Source organism: Mesoplodon densirostris, chromosome 12 (genome assembly GCF_025265405.1).
Source record: "Mesoplodon densirostris isolate mMesDen1 chromosome 12, mMesDen1 primary haplotype, whole genome shotgun sequence".
Lineage (NCBI taxonomy): Eukaryota > Metazoa > Chordata > Mammalia > Artiodactyla > Ziphiidae > Mesoplodon > Mesoplodon densirostris.
This window is the reverse complement of record NC_082672.1, coordinates 14,663,128-14,686,856: the sequence shown is the minus strand read 5'-3', so window position 1 is coordinate 14,686,856 and position 23,729 is coordinate 14,663,128. Positions and strand designations below refer to the sequence as shown.

Genomic DNA, 23,729 nt, shown 5'->3' with positions numbered 1-23,729 from the left:
CAGCTCCTGGGGTTCAGCTTTGGTTTTGGCCCCGCCTCTGCGTGTAGGTCACCCTCAGGCATCTGTTCCCCACCCACACAGGAGAGGGTTAAAGCAGCGGCTGATTAGGGGGCTCTGGCTCACTCATGCCTGGGGGAGGGAGGGTTACAGTAGTTATAACTGGAATGCAGGACGAGCCTGCAGTGGCAGAGGCTGGTGTGATGTTTAAACAGCCTGATACACGCTGTGTGTTCTCCTAGGGAAGTTGTCCCTGGATCATGGGACCCTGTCAGTTGCAGGCTGCACAGGCTCCCCGTGGGCAAGGAGTGTGGATAGTGACCTGTGCTTGCACACAGGATTCTTGGTGGCTGCATCAGCAGCGTCAGACAGTGTCTCATCCCTGTCTCTCATGTCTGTGCTGATAGCCACGGCTCGCAGCCATCTCTGGAGCTCGTTTAGGCAGTGCTCTGCCTTCTGTGGGCAGACAGGGAAGGAATCCCCTCTCCTCATGCACCCCGAAACAATGATCTCTTGCCTCTTAGGCAGCTCCAGACTTTCCCCCGGCCTCCCTCCCGGCTAGCTGTGGCGCACTAACCCCTTCAGGCTGTGTTCACGCCACCAACCCAAGTCCTCTCCCTGGATTCTGACCTCTGAAGCCCGAGCCTCAGCTCCCAGCCCCAACCCGCCCCAGCAGGTGAGCAGACAAGCCTCGCGGGCTGGTGAGTGCTGGTCGGCACTGATCCTCTGTGTGGGAATCTCTCCACTTTGCCCTCCGCACCCCTGTTGCTGTGCTCTCCTCCATGGCTCCGAAGCTTCCCCCCCTCCCACCCCCAGTCTCCACCAGTGAAGGGGCTTCCTAGTGTGTGGAAACTTTTCCTCCTTCACAGCTCCCTTCCAGAGGTGCAGGTCCTGTCCCTATTCTTTTCTCTCTGTTTTTTCTTTTTTCTTTTGCCCTACTGAGGTACATGGGGACTTTCTTGCCTTTTGAGAAGTCTAAGGTCTTCTGCCAGCATTCAGTAGGTGTTCTGTAGGAGTTGTTCCACATGTAGATATATTTTTGATGTATTTGTGGGGAGGAAGGTGATCTCCACGTCTTACTCCTCCGCCATCTTGAAGGTCCGCCTTGCCAATATAGCTTTTAAAGATTCCCCTCTGCTTATGTCAAGCTCTCATGCACCTGGACTTCCACAAAGCAAAATGCACTGTGGCAATTGTTTTCTGGATACTTCGGGTAAAAAGGCCAACCTCTACCCAGATATCTATGGATCTACCTATTTATCAATATGTCTGTAGCTAAGACCTAAATATGGTCCCTACGGTGTGCTAAATGCCATTCTAAGCACTTTACATAAAAACCCTTTTTACCTTTATCAGAGAATTCTATGACAATTGCTTCAATATTGATGTGGGGTAAATTTGGGGAGACTGACATTAGATATAAGACTCTTCCTGTACCTCTTCTGGGGAATGTATCCTGTTGTATTGCACTCATTTTTTTCTTGTCCGTTTACCCCTGTTCTGGATCCCTTTATTTATTTAAAATTTTTATTGAAGTATAGTTGATATGCAATGTTGTGTTAGTTTCTGGTATACAGCAAAGTTATTCAGTTATCTATCTATCTATCTATATCTATCTATCTATCTATATTTATTTATTTATCTATACATACATACATATATATATATATTCTTTTTCAGGTTCTTTTGCATTATAGTTTATCACAAGATATTGAATATAGTTCCCTGTGCTATATAGTAGGACCTTGTTGTTTATCTATTTTATATATAGTAGTGTGTGTCTGCTAATTCCAAATTCCTAATTTATCTCAACCCCCACCCATCCTGATCTCTTCATTAACAAGGGCCATGGCTTTCTTCTCTGTCCCCTAATGTTAGCACAAAGCCTGATATATAAGGGGTCCTCAATAAATCTTTTTGAATGAATTAAAGTAGAGCAAGAAAGGAAAACAAAGAAAATCTTATTGTTGGAATACTTTCTTTTGGTTGGTAGGCAGTGTGGTTTGACTTAACAGGTCTGAGTCCTAATTTACTCATTTGGAAAATAGGGAAAATAATACTAACCTTAAAGAGCAGTTGTAAGAAGTAAATGAATTTATCAAAAGTACCCAGCATATTTTAAGTCACTGTGAAAAAAGATAGCTTATTCCATAAATGGTGTTAAGAAAACTAAGTAGCTGCCTGGAAAAATATGAAGCTGAATCCCTGTCTCACATCTTACACCAAAAGAAATCTCAAATGATGATTGCACAACTCTATAAATATACTAAAATCCATTGAATTGTACACTTTAAATGGGTGAATGATATGATATCTCAATAAAGTTTTTATAAAAATAAATCCCAGAAGATCAAAGATTTAAGTGTAAAAACATGGAACTGTATTAGAAGGAAACATAAGGTAGTTTTTAACATGTTATTGGAAGGGAGAATGACCTTTTCAAGCAAGACATACTGTTCTAAAGCCATAAATGAAAGTTTGATAAATTTGATTATGTAATAATTGAATATTTTGCAGAAGAAAATACTAGAAACAAAATCAAAAGAAAACTATGACAAATAGTGAGAAAATAATTAAAAGCACATAGAACAAAAGGCTAATTACTGTAATATATAAAGAGCTCTTAAGAATCAATGTGAAAATGACCAAAAACACAACAAAAGATATGGGCAAAGTACAAAAACAGGCAGCTCAGAGGAAGAGCTTATACCAATATATTCTCCAACCAACAGCCGAATGGTACAAGCTCTTTACAAGCAATATTTGAACTATTTGTCCAAATTAAAAATACATAAGTCCTCCAATCTAGCAACTTGGCTTCTAGGAATTTATTCTATAGCTATTTATACATGTGTCTAGACATAAACATAAGTATAGTCATTGCATGAAACGTTTGTAACAGCACAACACTTGAAATCAAACTAAGTGTCAACCAACAAAGAAGTAGTTAGAGAAATAATAACATTTTGTTTAGTGAAAATCTATGCAGCTCTTAAAAACAGTTGATGAAGAACCCCAAAATATATCCATTAACAACAAAACAAGGTGCTGGACAATGTGTTTACTGTTCATGTTTTAAATTTTTATATATTGCACAAACATATGTTTGCATATGCATAAAATATTCTAGCTTCTTTCTATCCCCCCAAACCCATCATGCCCAAAATTCAGTTCATGAATAACAAGATGAATGAATTCCTTTCACATGTATCATCTATCTCTGCATTTAATTTCTGCACCAACCTTATGGAAAAGATACTAATACTTTCTTTTGAAAATATTACATGTTTTGAAGTTTTGAGTTTGCTTATTCAATAGTTGCAACTACTAATGCTAAATCCTTGATGCCAAAGCTCTGTTGTACAGGGAAAAAACCTGAACTTCTTATATAATGATGTAGGACATCCTTCATCAACCGACATTGTCCTTCTTTCCCAGATTACTCTCCTATCTCCTTCTGCTTCTAGCACACTGCTCCAAGTTCTTTCACACTGTTCCTCCTTTCCATGTTTAGGGTCTCTTCCAATGATGCTTTCACACCTCAGCTCAATGAAATCCTATTTACATTTTCTTAAAGTGTCAACTCAAATGCCACCCACTTGGCAAATCTTTACCTGTCATCCTAGGCAACACCAATGGTTCCAGCACAACTACAGCTCATAGTTTTCATAGTTTGTCCTGTATTTCAGAAGCATTTTATATAAGTCTATTAAAATTGATTATATTATTTCAAGGTCATGAGCATATTGAGATTAGAGGCCCTATTTTTATTCTCATTACTACCACAACGTCTAGAATATAGTAGCAGTTTGATAAATATTTATTAGAAAAAATATTTCCCTGAATTCGAATCATTTTTAATTACCCATAGGTTGAAGAACGTCATATTCAGCATGACAGATTTGGGGATTGAATAATACATCTCTTCTAAGAATTTGAAATGAAAATGTTTTATTGATGGAAAATCTTTCTTCATCTTGCCTTCTAGAATTCAAATGAATGTTCATGCTCCATGAAGAGGATGGGCAGTGGTTTTTTGTTACAGATTTGGAGCCAGTAAATTTTTACGAATGTGAACCTTATCATGTCTTCTGGAAGCTTTCCTGTTCTTTAATTCCTTTTTCCTGTGTTTTCATAGAAACCAGGGAAAATGTGTTGAGGGCATGGTGGAGATCTTTGACATGTTGCTGGCTACATCGTCTCGGTTCCGTATGATGAATCTCCAGGGAGAGGAGTTTGTGTGCCTCAAATCCATCATTTTGCTTAATTCTGGTGAGTGGATAACATGGGAAAATTTAATGCTGGTTACTGGAAGAAATATTTACTTATATTTTCAACCAGGTACAAGCTACCTACTACAAAGACAGAATCACAAATTGATAGAAACAATTAACACATTTAAAATTAAAAAATAAATAAAATAAAATGCCTATCTTCTTTTTAAATTACTTATGGAGGTGAAACCAAGCTGGTCAAAAATGATGAATGAAAAACAAAAATTGAACATTGAATCCAATGGCCTTTCTGTTGAAATACTTTTATCCTCTCACAGGTATTGGGGATGTTTTCATTAAAGTGTTACATGTATGTGGACATAAGTCTGTTGTTAGTTGTATATGTCAGAAAGTAAGTAGAGCGAGTGACCCTGTTAGGATAGTGTGACCAATTCTAAGTTCCAGATCGTAAGCAAAGAGGCTTATTTGAGACAGACCATGTTTCTGGTCAAAATTGATTAGCTGAAAAATATAATTGGCTCAGAGATAGAAAAACATGGAATTCGGTATATTGGTCCAGCTGGAAGAGTGGTTTTCATTTGATCCATGGTGTCTAATTCAACTGTCCCCTCCTATGTATTCATTTGAGAAAGCTTAGCTGAGAGTGGCATCTGTTTTTTTTTTTTTTTTTTTTTTTTTTTTGTGGTGAGGTTGGCTGTTGCATAATGAGTCACTCCAGGTCACCCAGATGGAAACTATGGCTCAGCCTGAATCAGCACCCTGACTCGTCCCAGACTCCTCGGTAGTTGAGTCTAAGCACTAGATCCCCAGTCTGCACCACCTGAAGCTTAACAATGGGGTGTCACCTGCACCATAGATGCCCTTAATCTGGACCTTAGTCCCCCAGCCTCAGGGCTATCTCATGCTGGAGACCTCATTCTCACATACAGATCACAACTGTTTGGAAGCCCTGGACCTGATTTTAGATTTAGTTTCTTACATCATTTGATACAGTCTCAAAGTTCCCAATAGCTGAACTACAGTTTCTATTGATCCCATATGGAAAGAGATGGCACTCCCTTGTCTTTTGAGATGTTTTGTTTCTTCTTGATGAATGCCAATCCCATCCCATATCCCCTAACAATTTTCCACTTCTCTCCCCCACCAATGGTAGTAACCTATATTGCTTAATGGTTGTCATAGTAATCATTCTCACTTAACTGATAAATGGAAATCTGTACTATTACACTAGGCAGGGACTGAATTATAGAATGAAGTTGCATGAAAAATAATGTGGTCTCTACTAAGGAAGTGATTACCACTCCATTCAAGTTTCAGGTTCCACTCACGTGCATCGTGCTTTTCATTTGAGTCATTTGTCCTGTATGTTGAAGGGTCCAGATCCCACAATGGTTCTTTATTGGATGAGAGTTCTGGGAGCAGTGCCACTCGGCTGCACAGTGCCAGGTCCTGAACCTGCTCCTTCTTCAATGGAGGGCTGGCACACACCGACGTCTCTCATGTGGGAAGGCAGGCCTGTCAAGTGCTGGGACTTTTTTCCTACCTTTACCAGGAAATAATACCCCAGACAGGAAGTGAAATTAGCTGGAGTTATAAAATCAACAAAAGGAGCTGCTCTGATCTTGGTAATCAAAAATATATCCTTCAGATCTGCAGAGTTTTTTCCTGCATTACTGGTCTGTTCCTATGGGGGGGTGTTTTTTCATATTATGTAATAAAAAAGGCAGGACTTTTGCCATCCAAATATTGGATTTATAGACCTAAGTTTTTTAAATCCCAGAGGAAAAACTTTAAGCCCTCACAAGAAAGTATTAAAGACGGGCACCAGCATCTCCAAACAGTATTTCCCACCTCAGGACCTCCACCTGCTACCCCCTGACACCAGTTACACTTTCCTGCCCTATCCTTGTTCTTTTACCTCTTTCTCAGGATCTTCTGTGAGCTCCCTTGCGCCGGGAGGGTTGGAACGCTATTTTGGAAATACAAGGCACTGTTTTACTGACAGAGTGTATAGTTGTCTTTTTCATGAGATACCAGAAGCTCATCTTTTCTTGTAAGGACGGCGCTGCTGGCTCATGAGCTGTAGCAAAACAGAAGCCGTCTCTCAACTTGGGAAAAGCGGAATCGCTCTTTCCCCTCCAAACATGAGCTCTGTTTTGGAAAAGCGGATCTGCCGCTGAGCACAGCTCCTGGTGTCTCATATTGTTCCTGAAAAACAGAATCTAAAAAAACGTGACTCCTAAACACACTGGTGTGGTGCTCAGGGCCTTTTTCAGAGTCAAAAAGTGATCAGTCATATGAGGGTCACCACGACAATCAACAGCTTTTTCCCACAACTGGAGGTATGGACTTTTCTAAAAACCCAACCAATTCATTGCTCTGATCAGGGGCAGCTCTTCACCTGTCATGAGACAAAATACAAAGTGACTCTAATTCCTGGAATCTCTGACAGAAGCCAAGCTAGAAATGATTCAGGAAACCTGCACTAGAAGATGCTTTTCTGGTCCCTGGGAAACAAGACCTCCGTGTATGGAGGAACCCTGGGTTTTGGGCTGAGCCCCTGTCAACAAAGTCTGAGAAGGGTGTGTTTACATTGGCCTTGACTTTGGGGCCAAGACACAAGGGGAGTTGAAAGGTTGTTATGAGGACCTGCTAGGAATGTCTTTCTGGAAGCCTTGAGAAATTCTCCCAAATGCCAACATTTCCAGGGGAAGCCCTCTTCACAGCTGTTTGCGGGTGGGAGTTATTCATCATTTCTGAGACAGAAGAATTTATTACTTGGCTTGCAAAAGCCTCTAATCATCCATAGGACAAACACTGTTTGTTTTTATACTCCCCACCAAAGGACAGAGGCATTGCTAGTTAATCCAAAGATGCCCTAGCCAAATCAATGCTAGTGTCAAGGCATTCTGAGAACTAGCTGGACAGGGTTCAAGGTAGGGCAAATGCGTACAGAACAGATGAGCTCAGGGCAAAAGGCTGGAAGGCAGCAGCAGTGGGAGAGGAGGATGGAGCTGGAGCTACAGAGGGGGACCAGGAAGGAGGTTCTGTGCCCATTTACTGTATTCCTGCTCCCCAGCGTGACTTCAGTTCTTCTTCGTAATTCCAGTATTTCAAATTCTTCAGGTCTGGTTCAGATCTCACCTCATTCAGGAAATCTTGCTACAACCCAAGTCCATAATGAGATTTTCTTCTCCAGACTATTTTAGTTCTTAGAGCCAGTACCTCACAATCTAGCATTTGGGTAGTTGGTGCACTGATTTCAATAATTGATTCAATAATTTCATTAATTTATTCAATAGCTTATCAGTTATGGAATTCCCACCATGAAATTTAAGCCAAATATATGAAAATGAATGACATTGTTCTTTGGTTTTGGTTTTTCAGTGTTTTATTTTAGCCAGGATGGGTTCTTTATGCATGTATGTCCCAATTTCCCTATAAACTATTAATTTTTTTATTCCTCACAGCCTGTGAACTGCCAAAAAGTATTAGACCATTCAGTCATTTAATAGACGCGTATTTGCTGGGCATGACCAGAAGCACCTAGAAAGTCCCCATTTTTCCCGTGCTGTTCCCACCATGATGAAACATATCATCTTTTTCAGTGTACTATAGATCTAGATAATGTCCAACTATTAATGGGAAAAAAATAATGCCCATCTCCTTGGATTATTGTGAGATCAAGGAGAAACTGTGTATAAAGTGTCTAATGCAGTTCCTGGAACATTGTAGGTCCTCAATCAGTGCCAACTGTCATCATCACTCATGAGAATATCTGGCTTAAACGGAGTCAGTTCATGCCTTTTTTTCAATAAAATTAAGTGCTTTTAGTTTAAAGGCCTCCCTTCCGCTAGGCTTAAAAAAATATGCAAGGACAGGAGGGTAATAATAACAATAGAGGTTGTAAGTGTTCTCCTGAGGCTTTGTTAATTGTGCTATTTAATTTTATTTAGAGAAATTTTAGAGCAAGATTATCTCATGGATAGTAATTGATTGTTATTTGAACCTTAATTTTGACGGACCTTAATGAAAACTCTGTGGTGTCCCCATTCACCATCAGTTGACTCTGTTTCTTCTCATCCTCTTTACCCACCTGTGTGATCCTCATAAAGCCTTCAGAATCCACTCTCATTCAGAACACCACCCATTTAGGAAGTGTTTTTCAAGACTCAGAAAAATTCATGAGTCAAAGCTTAATACGTGGGCTTCCCTGGTGGTGCAGTGGTTGAGAGTCTGCCTGCTGATGCAGGGTACGTGGGTTCGTGCCCCGGTCCGGGAAGATCCCACATACCGCGGAGCGGCTGGGCGTGTGAGCCATGGTCGCTGAGCCTGCGCGTCCGGAGCCTGTGTTCCACAACGGGAGAGGCCACAACAATGAGAAGCCCGCGTACCACAAAAAAAAAAAAAAAAAAAAAAAGCTTAATACGTATAAGTCTACAATCTCTAATAAATGTTGGGTTTGGCCTTCAAGAGCAATTTAATAATTATTTATCCCCATTTTCTGAACATCTTTCTGACCACAATTCTTTATATGCCTCAGTAATTCTGAAGAGCCTCACGCACTTCACTCCCAGGTAACTTTATCCAACTGGCTCCCTGGAGAGTCTGTCAGACCCCTGACTGCAGCTCCTCTGCCCTCTGTGTTACAGTGGATCTTCTTTTCTCTCCTGACCCACAAACTAATTCCAATTACTCCAACTCTTTGGCCGCTGGATCCCGGTGTTACCATTGGCAGGCATGTTTGTTACTCCTGGAAAGTCTTCTGCTATAAAAATGTTGTACCCTTGATTACCTGTTCATCCAAAACTGATCTTCAGACAACATTTCTCTTCAATTGATGGAGTATTAAAGGATAAAGAGCCAAAACCACTGGGACTAAAAACCCGAGGTGTAAAGTTAAAAGAAAGTAAAATGCCAGGAAGGAAGGATTATGACAACATCTCTGAAGTGTGTATCCCGGTGTTCATTTAAAGAAAAAAGGATATGGAATATCCTATAGGTGCATATACATTAAATGTAAACATAAAAATGGTACCAGCTCTTGTCTGTCACCTAGTTCTGCTTTGTTAATAATGGCATATCTTGTCATCTTGATGCCTTGATGAAACATCTGATGCTGAAGCTGGTGACATCCATTTGCTTTGTATATGTTCACAAGAGGCTGCAATCTCATCAGAGAAGCATTTGTAATCGTGATTAATTATAACAGGCTCCCATCACAAAGACTGTTTGCTCTCTCGGAGCTGAATTCTTTGCTTTCTCTCTGCTAATTATTAGACAATTATTCACTGCATTGATTTTTTTTTTTTTTGCTGTACGCGGGCCTCTCACTGTTGTGGCATCTCCCGTTGCAGAGTACAGGCTCCGGACGTGCAGGCCCAGTGGCTATGGCTCACGGGCCCAGCCGCTCCGCCACATGTGGGATCCTCCCAGACCGGGGCACGAACCCGTGTCCCCTGAATCGGCAGGCGGACTCTCAACCACTGTGCCACCAGGGAAGCCCTTATATTTTTAAGTGTAGAAGTTAGACAATGATTCAGAGTCCCTATATTTAGATGAAAAAACATTTAAAAAACATACTGTAAATATGTTGACTGTAAACATTAAGGATCTTTCATTCTTAACAGTTGAAAGTTCCTGATGGGAACAAGCCTTGGAATCTCAGATAGACACATTGTCAGGTATGCCCATTGCTGTCACAGTGGAGAAGATTTGATTGTATTATCTCTTGAGTTCTTTATAATGTCAACCTTCCCCTCCAGGGAGCCTGCTTATTGTGGTAATTTTGAGATAAATGGCACTTGATAGTTACTAAGTGGTTCACTGTCTTCTCACTGGCGGATGGATTCTGTAGGCGGTCGGCAGCTCTTGGAGTCTTTCCTTGTTCCACCTAATGTGTGGCCTTAAGCCTCTTGGCCTCTGTTAATTTCTTGAACACTCAGCACACCATGGACTTTGTCTTAGAGAGCCCAGGCGTTCAAGAGAAGCAACTCTGGAACTTAGTTAGGGGGTGATGGGTGCCCTTTGAAAAGCCACTTCCCTGAGCGTCATGTGTAAAATGGAGATAATGATACCTAACACACAGAATTGTTGTGACTATTGAAACAATGACCACTTAGTGCCTGGCACATAATATGTGCACATAAATGTCTGTAGACTCTCCAAATACAAAAACCCTGGCACGTTTTTCTTAGCAGATAATACATAACTTCCTGCCTGGGAATTCTGAAGTGGGATTTCACGCCAGTCATTTGGGGTTAAAAAAAAATTGCATTCTCATGGCAAAGATGTCCTTCTTGTGAGTGGAATAGTCCCAGGCCCCAGACGGGGTGGATTGGGTCCTGTGTCTTCTTGCAGAGACTTCTTGGAACTTCTAAGGAACTGGGGGAACCAGCCAAGTGCCTGTAACCTGGGGAAGACTTGGGGGTCTTAACTCTTCGGACGGGGCAAAGGCAGGAGCCATTGGGAGACTAGAAATCTTTGTGATGATACTGATATTAGGAGCAGTTATCCATTCGTATTCAAGAACCTCAGAGGGAAGAGCACCTGCCCATCCTTTTATGCTCCAAGGAGCATGGACAAAGGGGGAAGCTGTCTCCTAGGTCCTTGATTCAACCACCATTTTCACCCACATTCTCTAAGGCCCAGAAATTACCTGTCCGTATTCTTAAGTTTGAATAATATACGGGACCATTAAAAAAAAGAAAAATGCCACAGACTACCCCACTGCTGACTTAAAATGCTCTTTGTATGTTGCTTGAATATGAATAATCACATTATGTAAATGAATGAGTGCAAACTCCATGTTCACAGCTCTTATATACATACAAAACCAAAACAAATTCACAAATTAAATACAGACTGAAAGGCAAACTGGTAATAATGTTTTGGCAGAAATTGAGTTGCTTTTTGCAGCCGGCTGGGGCAGATCTCTTGTCTGCTAGTCTACCAAGCCTGCTGTGAGGACCCTGTTCTCCTCGCTTGTCTGTGTTCAAAAGGATGGCACAACCTTTGCTTCTGTAGCACCCTGTTTTGGCAAGAACACATCATTTATGTATTTTGTTTGCTTCTGCATTTATTTTTCTGAGATACTTAAGACATAACTGTTAGACTTGAGGCCATAATGAGCACGGGTGAAAAATATGTAACTTAGGAAACAGTCAAAGATGATATGGATTATTTAGATGGGTCCATCTCAATACTCCACACGTTTCCATCCTCTGGGGGTCTTTGAAAAAATTCTGTTGCGGGGACCCTTCCCAGAGATTCCAATATCATTAACTGTGAATATCGGTATTTGTTTAAAGCTCCCACCAAGACTTCAGTCTCACCAGGATTGAGAACTCTTGATCTAACTGACATAGAACATTCTGAAATTAATGTCTTAATGATATTTTTTAGAATATTGTTAAGATAAAAGCGCACAATTTTAAAAGGCCAAGAGACAGTTTAAGGACCTTTGAGAATCCTCTTTTAATTCTCAGCAATGTATGGCAATTAGTTTGAAAACTACTGCTGTAGGTGATGAAATGTCTGCTAAGTTAAACTAGTTCTCTAGTACATTATAAAATGAACCATTCTGCAAACTGTGGGGAAAAACTGCTGGTGCTCAGAAAGAACACTGCCCAGCACTGGGGGCAGGAAATGGAGGCCTGTCTTTCACACATTGGCTTGGTCAGGGGACACAGGCAATTAACAGATCATTTCAATGTCATGCGATAAGGGAATGTCATGATGAAGAGAAGCAGAGTGTCCACAGAGATGGACAGCAGGGTCCTTACCTGAGCACCGATGCTTCAACTGAGTCATTAGGGTGAGCTGGACTTGGCTGGAGTCAGAAGAAAGGCAAGAGGGAAAGTTCTGGCTCCAACATTAAACTAACAGGGTCTCATCAAGCCACTGGACCTCTCTTCACTGGTCTCCTCAACTATAAAATAGAAATAATAATTCTAAACTGTCCTGTGAAACCAAAGGTTTGTCATGACATAAAAAGATAGCTTAAAAATATGAGCTAATATCATCATTACTATTATAATCTGTTGTTTTTTTAGAGGGAAAATATTATGTGATCTAATAGCCTGCAGACACTTTGGTGTCAGGATCTCCCTGTTCTAATCATAGGACAAGAATTACACTCAGGCCCTATATTTGGAAGGGCCATAGATGCCCTCTCTTTGCCCTCATGCCTGGCACATTGAACTATAAATCTAAATGTGTGTTGACACCTGAACTGAAGAAGACCATGAGAAAACAGCAACAAAATCCCGCTAATTTCTTGAACTCAGAAGTGAAATAAAATATTGTTTTTTAATGGGGTTTTCCTTTCCTTGCATGGTACTCATTGAACAAGTAAAAGCCATATTGGAATATGTATGCTTCCTGAAACATTTAAATGGAAAGTCAGACTGTCAAGTTTTCAGTCTAAACCAAACACCCCTATGCTTAGTTGGAAGACCTACTTCTGGGCCTAGCCTTTCATGTGTGGGCCCACGGCTACATCTAACTGCTTCTCTTGGGTTGAAAGAAAGATGGAAAAACAAACTCCCTGCCTCTCCCATGGGGTTCTGGTCCTTGAGCACCACATCAGCCTCAGACTCCTTCAGCACTTTCCCCCAGGGGGTACGGCTACTTTTGAATGTTGAGGTAGCTTGAGGTTGCCTCGGTTCTATTTTCTCTGAGTTTTTAGTTTATATCTACTTTTTAGGTTTTGTTTTTCTTCTGGCATATAAGACAGACAGCAATACCCCACTGAACTGAGTGATATCCATGGATTTATAAGCTACTATATGTTAGCTTAACTACCATTTATTGAGGATTTACTACTTTTCCAGGCATTAAGTGCTGGAAAGGAAACGTTGCCTCTAGTTGCCTCATCTGTAAAATGGGAGGTAGAAGTAGTTCCTACATACTAGTTTGCACAAAGTGAGCCGCGTAGACTGCTCCCTGGACCCTAGGGATGCTCCATCAAAGTGACCCCGTGGTCATACCAGTAGTGGTTATAGTAGCAGTGATTAGTAAGGCAGTTTCTACCTCAGGGACTGCACGATCTTAAGATAAAGACACATATAAAAAGAGAATTGTTCTTTTTTTTTAATAGATCTTTATTGGATTATAACTGCTTCACAATACTGTGTTAGTTTCTGTTGTACACCAAAGTGAATCAGTAATATGCATACATATGTCCCCATATCCCCTCCCTCTTGCGTTTCCCTCCCTCCCACCCTCCCTATCCCACCCCTCTAGGTGGTCACAAAGCGCTGAGCTGATCTCCCTGTGCTATGCGGCTGCTCCCCACTAGCTATCTATTTTACATTTGGTAGCGTATATATGTCGACGCTACTCTCACGACGCCCCAGTTTCCCCCTCCCACCCCGTGTCCTCAAGTCCATTCTCTATGTCTATCTCTTTATTCCTGCCCTGCAACTAGAATCATCAGTACCATTTTTTTTAGATTCCATATATATGCGTTAGAATATGGTATATGTTTTTCTCTGACTTCAGAACTGTTCTTTTTAAAAATAAAATTATGATTACAAAAAAATATGTTAAATTTAGATAATTTTAGAATAACAAAATATATTATTAAGGAAATAACCACCTGAGGTTAACCAACCATGCGGACGTATTGATGGGTCTTACTGCAATAGAGTATAAGGGTTAAGAGTAAGGGACTCTAGTTCCAAGTTCAAATCCCCTTTTTGCTACTTAGTAGTATGACTTTGGACAAGTTACTTAAACGCTTTGGGCTCCTGTTTCCTGGTCCATGAAATGGCGAGCATAATAGTGCCTACCTGTTAATACAGGTTAGCTTTTACAATACAGTGCCTACTTTAGACTAACAATTTGTGTTCAAAACTATTTTCTTTTCGTACTGTGTGTATATATATTCATCTTTATATTTACCCATGTTAATTAGGATCATACACATGTACTCTCTTTAAAAATAAGATTTTAGGGAATTCCCTGGCTGTCCTGTGGTTAGGACTCTGAGCTTTCACTGCCAAGGGTGCAGGTTCAATCCCTGGTTGGGGAGCTAGGATCCCGCAAGCTGCATGGCCAAAAATAAAAAATAAAAATAAGACTTTAAATGGCTGCCATAATCATTCATGAAGATATAAGATCATTTATTTAACGAATCTGATATTGTTAAACACAAGTGACTTCTCTCTTTTGTTATTATAAACAACGCTTGTTTTGCATTCTTATAATTGTCTTTTGCCTGCTTGTGATTATTACTTTGGATAATGTTTCTCGAAGTGGATTTGCTGGGTGAAAGAGTATAAATAGCATTGTCTCTTGATACATATTGCCTACTGCCCCAGAAAACTTTATCAAATTATACTTTTACATAAATGTAACCTTTTCATGCATGTGGAAGACAGAGGTGGGTGCATCCGCCTCAGAGGCAGCGATGCAGACAGCTCCCTCCAGCCCAGCTACTGCCCTCAGCTGTGAAATTCCCAGGCAGGAATTTTTACACAGGACATGTTATAAACATCATATTACAAACATCCCAAGCTCACTCCTTTGGAAGCAAAGTATCGCTTCAGAGAATGTTGTTGTATTTTATTATCTATTATCTATATAGGTGCTTGTTATGTCATTTTTAAATTTTATGACTTGCACAGACACTGTGCTGGTGAACTGCTCTTATTCTAAGCACTCAGGATGCACAGAGGGTTGGCATTTAGTATCTTACCCTCTGCCTTTGGTCCCTTTGCCACCGTTTTTACTGAGGGATATTTATAAAAAGAAAGACAAGAGGTTGAATGGCCGTAAGTGAACCTCCCTTTAAAAACTCATCTCGGGAAGGACAACCTGCCTCCTCCAAAGATTTCATTTGCTCTGGGTTCTGGGGCTTTGTGTGATTGACACGACCTTTCCTTTTTCATCTTGATGGTGAAGCCCTTACTTTTGGTAGAGCGGATGTTACTCTGAGTGAGATAATATAACCTTCGTGTTCAGCGAAAGCCAAGCACTCAGCACCTTCTAGTAAGACCTGCTTCCTTTGCGTTCCAACCTGCCAGTCCTCATGGGACAAAGCTGATCTTTTCTCTACTTAGATAAGTAGCTCAGGTTACTGATGACATGTCGCAGGTATTTCCAACTAAGAAAAATTTTCTCCGAAGCTTTAGTAACAAATTTGTTAGTTCCCTTTTCTGCCGAAATGGCAAACCTTGAAGAGTTTCAGAAATGCGAACAGCCTTAGGGATGATAGCAATATTATGAAAATAGTAATAAGTAATATCCCTACAGCAAGCTCCTTAGTCCTTGGAATATCCCTCACCAGCTCTGTTTCCCTCTCATCAGTCCAGGCATTGACAAAGCTTGTGAAATAGTAGAAATGAAAGGCACTTTGATTTTGTATTTTCAATAGCATTTTCTTCTACCAGATTACGAAAGGCATACATGCCTGAGGCAGAGACCTTGGAAAATACAGAAAAGCCACCAAGAAAAATAATCTCCCAAGTAATCATAATTTCACTGCACAAAAGTAATCATTGTTAACATTTTGGTAAATGTTCTTAATTAAAGAGACTCTTAGAAGATGCCTGGGTCCACCAGCACCTCTTCTCCGCACCATCTTGCACCTTGTTTGGAAAATCTGGAGTGCTCCTAAGTCATTCCAGGAAAATTATTAGTTTTCTCAAATATCTCTGGAGGCGAGGCTATTGGCAGTCATTTCTAGTTTCTCACAAACCTTGAAGTTAGGAAATTCTTTGTGTAGCCTTTCAGTACTGCCCGGGAGTGAGGGGTATTTGGGTGCTCATTCCAACTCTGCCCTTTATTTACCCACAGGGTGACCTCAGGCAAGTCCAGCCTTGCTTTTCTGTCTGAAAACCCTCCCAGCAGTAGCATCCACTAGCCCCAGTTCCTTAACCTCTCTGAGCCTCTGTTTCCCAACAAATAAATTAATGAGTGGCTCAGTAGGGGACCTTTTTACATTAAAAATTATTTATTTAAAGAATGTCTATATGTATAACTGAGTCACTTTGCTGTACAGCAGAGATCGGCACAGCACTGTAAATCAACTATCCTTCCATTTTAAAAATTAATAAAATTGTTTATTTGTAGAATTTATTTTTTAGAGCAGTTTTAGGTTCATAGCAAAACTGAGGGAAAGGTACAGAGATTTCCCATGTAACCTGTCCCCCTCCACGCCACCCCCAGTCTCCCTCATTATCAAAATCCCACACCAGAGACGTATATTTGTTAGAATCGATGAACTTAACGTTTACATACCTTTATCACCTAAAGTTTATAGTTTACATTAAGGGTCACTCTTGATGTTGTACACTCTATGGGTTTTAAAAAATGTAAAATGACATGTATCCATCAGTATACTATTGTACAGAGGAGTTTCCACTCTGTATGTTATTTAGGACATTTAGGACATTCTGCCCTAAGAATCCTTTGTGCTCAGACTATTCAACCCACCCATTTCCCTAACCCCTGAAAACCACTGATTTTTTTTTGCTGTCTTCTTAGTTTCGTCTTTTCTAGAATGTCATGTAGTTGGAAACATATATTATGTAGTCTTTTCAGATTGGCTTCTTTCAGTCAGTAATATGAATTTAAGATTTTTCCATGTCTTTTGATGGCTTGATAGCTCGTTTCTTTCTTTTTTTTTTTTTTTTTGGCTGCATTGGGTCTTCGTTGCTGTGAGTGGGCTTCCTCTAGTTGTGGTGAGTGGGGCCTACCCTTCGTGGTGGTGCACGGGCTTCTCATTGCAGTGGCTTCTCTTGTTGTGGAGCACAGGCTCTCGGTGTGCTGGCATCAGTAGTTGCAGCACGTGGGCTTCAGTAGTTGTGGTGTCATTTCTTTTTAGCGCTGAATAATATTCCATTGTCTGGAGGTATCACAGTTTATCCATTCACCTACTATAGGATAACTTGCCTCCAAGTTTTGGCAATTATGATTAATGGTGCTATAAATATCCATGTGCAGGTTTTTGTGTGGACATGAATGTTCAACTCATTTGGGTAAATACCAAGGAGCATGGTTGCTGGCTTATATAGAAAGGGTATGTTTAGTTTTGTAAAAGTCTGCTGAAATGTCTTCCAAAGTGGCTACACCATTTTTCATTTCTACCGGCAATGAGTGAGAGTTCCTGTTGCTCCATATGCTCGCCAGCATTCGCTGTTGTCAGTGTTTTAGATTTCGGCCATTTTAATAGACGTGTTCCAGTTTTCAGTTCTCTACTGACATATGATGTGAAGCATCTTTTCATATACTTATTTTCCATTTCTATATCTTCTTTGGTGAAGTGTCAGGTCTTTTGCTCATTTTTTAATTGGGTTCTTGGTTTTCTTTTTGTTGAGTTTCAAGTTCTTTGAATATTTTGCTAAGAGTCCTTTAGCAAAGGTATCTTTTGCAAATATTTTTTCCCAGTCTGTGGCTTGACTTTGCCTCATCCTGAGATCAGTGCTTTTTAAACCTTCTGCTAGAGCCTCATGTTTCAGAAGGAGCCTCTGGTCACCAGAGGATGGGGACATGAGACTGAGGAGGAGGGGCTGAGTGAGCAGGCTCCAGTCTCCCCCTCTCCCCTTCTCCTGCTTTAATCAGAGAAGTTTGACTTCATTCAGTTTATAAACTATGTGAATGTTTCACATGAAGTTCACTCTTCTCAAAGGATTTTGATTCTCAAAATGGTTTGAAAAACACTGAACTTAAATCCATAATTCTGGAATTCTGTGTCTCCTTTTTGCAATGTAATACATCCTTTCCCAAGGCTCTATTAAGGAGAAATGAGATAAGCCTGTCACAGTCATGTGATACTTTTTCAACACAATTTTCATCTACTGTAGAGCTCACTTGAAATGATGGAACTGATACGTCTAAAGAATAGGTATCATCTACATGTCCACTTATCTTTCTGAAATAGTAATTTTGGACACTAATTATCTTTTTCAAAATAATCAGCGAGAACTATCAGCCATTTTGCCATTTTGATTCTCTATCTAGGAAAAAGGGGAAAAATATATCTGAATCTCTGTGGTTCTGGAGATAAACATGCAAACCAGCACCAAGAAGCGGTGGACTTTACAGTCACACAAGAAGGTGTCACTTCACAGTGGCCAGCGTTGCTCATCACAGGGTTTTTAAATAGTGCTGTTCAACTCAGGATGATGTGAACATGTGCATTCAACCAACTATATATTCTTAGGTCATATGTCATTTTTTCTGGCTTCGCAGTTAAGTCAGATGAATGTTTAATGATGTTTTATAAACATCTGTATTCACACTAACCCAGTTTATTAACTTAGCAGAGGAGGGAGGAGTGTCCGGTTCATTATTTTGTTTATACATTGCCTATTCCACAGAGGATTAGAAATGGCTTACTGAATTTCTTATGATGCAAAGGGAGTAAGGCAGTAATTAACACAATCTGAAAAAAAGGAAAATAATGTGAAGAAAATAATAAATTCAGGAGTCAGATTAGCACACAGTAGCCCATCTGTACGGTTGCTAGGAGTGGGCCACAAATTTGGCTCTCCGTTTCCTTTGCTGGGCCAAAGCAAAGGGAACACATTCTATTATAAGCTCCACTGGCTTTTAATAAAAATAAAATAAAATAGACTAGTTGTTCCACATAAAAACTCTCCTTTAGGCACATCTCAACAAGGTCTATTTCTCACAACCAGCACTCGATAAAGATTATGCAACTGAGAATTCGAGTGTTTTATTCTCTGATAAGAAAGTAGGGTGCAGATATTTGAGGTTGCCAGTTAAGGGAAGATCCATATATTTTGATAATCAGCTGGGCAGTTGTTAGGGATAAAGGCCTCCTATGAAAATTGTTAACGTGTACAGGGTCTGATAGGATGAGCTCAAGCCCTGACCATTATACTAACAAGAGTGAAGGTCAGGGCTGGGCCAAGGCATTGAGATGCAGTAGAATTCATAACATGGAGCAGGAAGTATTCACATGCTGCTTCATCTCATGAGTTCCAGATCAGGAGTCTATTCTCCAATTTTCTGGTTCTGGGTCATTTTCCTCCCTGAATGTCTGGTGCAGATATCCGGGTGTGCTCTGTTTACTGCTGCTGTGTAATAAGTTACCCCAAAACTTAATGGCTAAAAGAAGAAAAAAAAGCTTTGGATTCTATTAGTCATGGATTTGGATAGAGCACAGAGGGCATGGACTGTTTCTTCTCCACCGTGTCTGGGGCTGCAGGTGAGGGTCATCTGCTGGGAGTAATTTGATAGTCCTGGGCCAGAGACATCTTAAAGGACTTTATTCCCACGCCGGTGATTGACGCTGGCTGTTGGCTGGGACATCAGCTGGAGCTGTCCACTGGGATGCTTATCTGTGGCCTTGGCTTCTTCACTGCCTGTTGCACTGTACCCCTTACAAGGCGGTGAGGGCTCCAGAAGCAAGTGTCCCAGATGACAGGCAGAAGCTGTATGCCTTGTATGATAGGCATGTCATACCTTAGAAGCCAGGTGGCGTCACTTCTATTCCATTCTATTGACTGCAAGCAAGTCATGGGTCCACCCAAACTCAAGGGAGGGTCATATCCAGCACATCTCCATGACAGGAGTGCCAAGATCACGTTGTAGAGATGCATGTTGGATGGGAGATACTGTTGTGGTCTTTTTTGGAAAATAAATCTGCCCCAACGTGTGTAAAGAGCCACTCCCTGCTCTACGTTGTTGCTCTGTTGTCTTTGAAATGCCAGGTGAGAAAAGGTGAGATGCAGGGAAACAAATTCAGCCAGAATGTTTTAACCTGCCTTTTCTGGGAAAAAAGTGAAACCCTCAAGGCCTCCTGAGACCAGACTAGCTCACCTGGACTAGGAGTTCCGCATGGAACCTTGTGAACAAACCCCTTCATATTAGATGGGCTGCACATTTTCCATCAAGTGTCTCTTCAGACTTTCTTCTTCTTGACCTCAGAAAGGTAGTCATTGACTGAAGAATAGGAAAATCAGAACCCTGGCTGTTTCTTAATATATTACAGACATAATTAACAAAAAGAAGGCTCCTGGGCTTCCCTGGTGGCACAGTGGTTGAGAGTCCACCTGCTGATGCAGGGGATGCGGGTTCATGCCCCGGTCCGGGAAGATCCCACATGCCGCGGAATGGCTGGGTCCGTGAACCATGGCCGCTGAGCCTGCACGTCCGCAATGGGAGAGGCCACAAGAGTGAGAGGCCCGTGTACCACAAAAAAAAAAAAAAAAAAAAAAAGAAGGCTCCTAAGCAATATAGATTTATAATGGCTTCATCCTAAAAGGTATAAGGCTAGGATACTATTTATTACAAAAAGTAAAGACTTTCATATATAATACTGAGACACATGGCTGCCACTAAAATTGTTTTTTGTTTTTTTTAAGTGGACATTTGAGATTTCTTTTCAGGCCAACAGAATCAGTTCATCAGTTTCACCATCTGAAATCATTCAAATCATTAAGAGATTTGTCTTTTGAGTCTGCTTGAATGCATTGATATACCAAGTATTGACCTTCAAGAAAATCTATTAGATTTCACTAAAAATTACACTCAATTGATACATGTCACTGAATCATTTGTAGATGAGTTCATAGTCATCTGTGCCAAAAGGGCACTCATGGGTATTTAGTGATGCCAAAATAAAAAGACCGCCGTGGTCCCTGTTGTGTTGTGATCTTCGCTGTGATCCCTCTCACTCTGAGACCACTTAGAAGACAACCTGGAGGACTGTAAGATCTTACAAAGACTAGAGTAACAGTAAACGTTTGCTCAAGGGTTGGGCTATGATAAACTTCTTCACCTTTCAGTAAATAATCACACATTGGTAGAAGGATGGAAGTTTCCTACATATGGACAAATATTGCTCAAAGCAATACTCTTCTTGTTCAATTCATAAAATGAGAAGTCAGTTCCTTCATGGTATAGAACAACCTCTGAAATCTTAGTAATGTTGGGAGCTGCATTTTTGAATGATAACTAACTAAACATTCTGGCATCCCGGGCTTACCTCTTGATTCTTTGAACTTATTGGTTGCTACGAATTATGTTAGTATTCAGAATGAATGGTTAGCATGACAGGGGATGATGAGGCAGTTCTAGAATCTAGATCATGCTTTCTATAACAAAATGTGGCAATATTGGCATTTGGGAAGAGAAATAATTTCTAACTATGCAACCGAAGCCCTTAGAAATGTGGAAAATGGCAACAAAAGGAGGTATACAATGCGTCCCTCTGACTTCATCTGTCTTTATACAAATGTATTCCTTTATACAGTCAGTAAGTCACAAAATTCTTCTCATATTGCTTTAGAGTAGAACTATAATAAATAGGCTCCAAAATGTATAATGGCCCAAACAAATGGAGGTTTATTTCTTCTTTACTTAACAATGCTGGGTGCTTGAATAGGTTAGTGTCAGAGCCTTCTTCTGTGTGGTCGTGCAGGGACTCTGCAGTATTAATTGGGTGACTTCCATGGTCATCCTAAGAGTTATCTCTATTCTAATCAGCCCAGCCAGAAAGGGGAAAGAATCATGGAGGACCACAATGTGGCAAGGAAATGAAAGGAGAGGACATTCTCAAAGTAGTTTCAGCATCATGATAAGGCACTTTTCACCGAAGATAATGGTCAATGTTTTCAAGAGCTTACATTTTAGTAGCCACAAAAGAACAAATCATGGTAATCTTGTGATTCTTAATCCTAGCTGAGCATCAGACTCATCAAGGGGGAGTTTTTAAGAAGCACAGATACAAGAGCTCCACCCTCAGCTTTCGGTCAGCAGATTTGGGTGGAACCTGATCAGCCACATCTTGGAAAACCCCACAGAAGAGTCTGAGAGACAACCATGCTTGGGAATCACAAACCTTGGAGATAAATCTCTTAGAATTGCCAGGAACCAATACCAGTCTAATAAAACATGCATATCCCTTTGACTAGCCTGAAGTGAAATAGATAATAGTTTATCCCTATACATTGTTTTTTTTTACAAAAAATGTAATTTCATGTAGTTTCACAACTGTCATAAAGGAGGAAAATATTGAACTAATTTAAAATAAAATGCTACGTCTTTTAATGCAGATGCCCAGGCTCGAATACAGTAGAAAATATGATAAAGTAGTAAAATGCTTACATGTGTATATAATGAATGTTTGGATATAAGATGATTAGAAGCCTTTTTATACAAGAAATACAGGCATGTGAAAAAGCAGAGGTAGAGTTGGGACACCTGAATACGAAAACTGAAAAACTAACCAAAACCTATTTCTATATGATAAGAACAGAGAACTTACACTGATTTAGTAATAATATGCCAAGAAAAACCAAAGACTGTGAAAGCAAACAAAGTAACCCCCTCAAAACAGGTCAAGCCAGTGCCAAAGTAAACAGAAACATATACCCTATCTTATATATATAGGAAACACATACCCTATCTACTATATTCAAAGCAAATATTCAGTCTCTAGCACTTAGAAACGCCTTGGGGACCATATCCTCCGGAGGAGTGATGGAAAGGAGATGATGGGTTGGAAAAAGAAATAGCAATACATATAGGAATTGATCAAGAAGCGAGTGGGAAACCTCTACAGGTAACTTCAGCATAAGACAGAACAGCAAGAGCCACAAAATAACGTTAATATGTACTTTTCACAAAATGGATTTCTTATCATGCTACAAAATTATTTAAAAACACACGGGAGGTAATAACACAATATTTCATTGATGTCTACTATTTTATAATCGTGGATTCTAATTTCGTTGAGAAGAGCCTTACATCTCTTCTATACATTTGCAACCAGTTGTGTTGCTTTTGTAGTACTCAGACAACTGCACTGAAATCGCCTCAACTAGGTGTGTAGTGGGAAGGCTTATATCATACGTTCAACTGACAGATTGAATTAAACTTACATTTAATATTTAATCTAAATTAAAATATTAAATGTATTTAAGTAGTAAATAAATTATTTGATAACTTTGAGAAAATATATTCCCTTTAAGCTTTCCTCTCTATAGCCAACTCGCATCCTGGACCTCTTGGGAACAGTCTTACCAAAGCTTTTCAAGACTTTTCACTACAGTTTTTCATTTGGAGTAGGATTAGTTCAGTAGGACACTCAAGAAAAAAATCCTTCATTGTGGGGCTTCCCTGGTGGCGCAGTGGTAGAGAGTCTGCCTGCCAATGCAGGGGACGTGGGTTCATGCCCCGGTCCGGGAAGATCCCACATGCCACAGAGCGGCTGGGCCTGTGAGCCATGGTCGCTGAGCCTGCGCGTCCGGAGCCTGTGCTCCACAACGGGAGAGGCCACAATGGTGAGAGGCCCGCGTGCCTCAAAAAAAAAAAAAAAAAAAAAATCCTTCATTGTTTGGGACTGTCCTGCGCATTGTAGGACATCCAGCTCAGCCCTTCCCACTAAGTGGCTTCAGCGACCACAAGCTGTCCAACACCCCGCCAGGACCAGCAGCCCCAGGAGGAGGAGCCGCAGTCAGAGGTGAAGGCTAAAATGGACGCAGTGCTCGTGAAACTGTCAGCCTTGAAAGCAGTTAT

General features: G+C 40.6%; 1 protein-coding gene across 3 annotated transcripts in view; it reads left to right on the top strand.

Moving 5' to 3' along the window:
- ESR1 (estrogen receptor 1) overlaps nt 1-23,729 on the top strand; it is a 263,410-nt gene that overhangs the window by 228,183 nt on the left and 11,498 nt on the right. For all 3 annotated transcript variants that reach the window (XM_060114315.1, XM_060114314.1, XM_060114313.1), the window contains one exon: nt 4,136-4,269. In XM_060114315.1, coding sequence (XP_059970298.1) covers nt 4,136-4,269 — 134 coding nt within the window. The remainder of the gene's footprint in view (nt 1-4,135; nt 4,270-23,729) is intronic.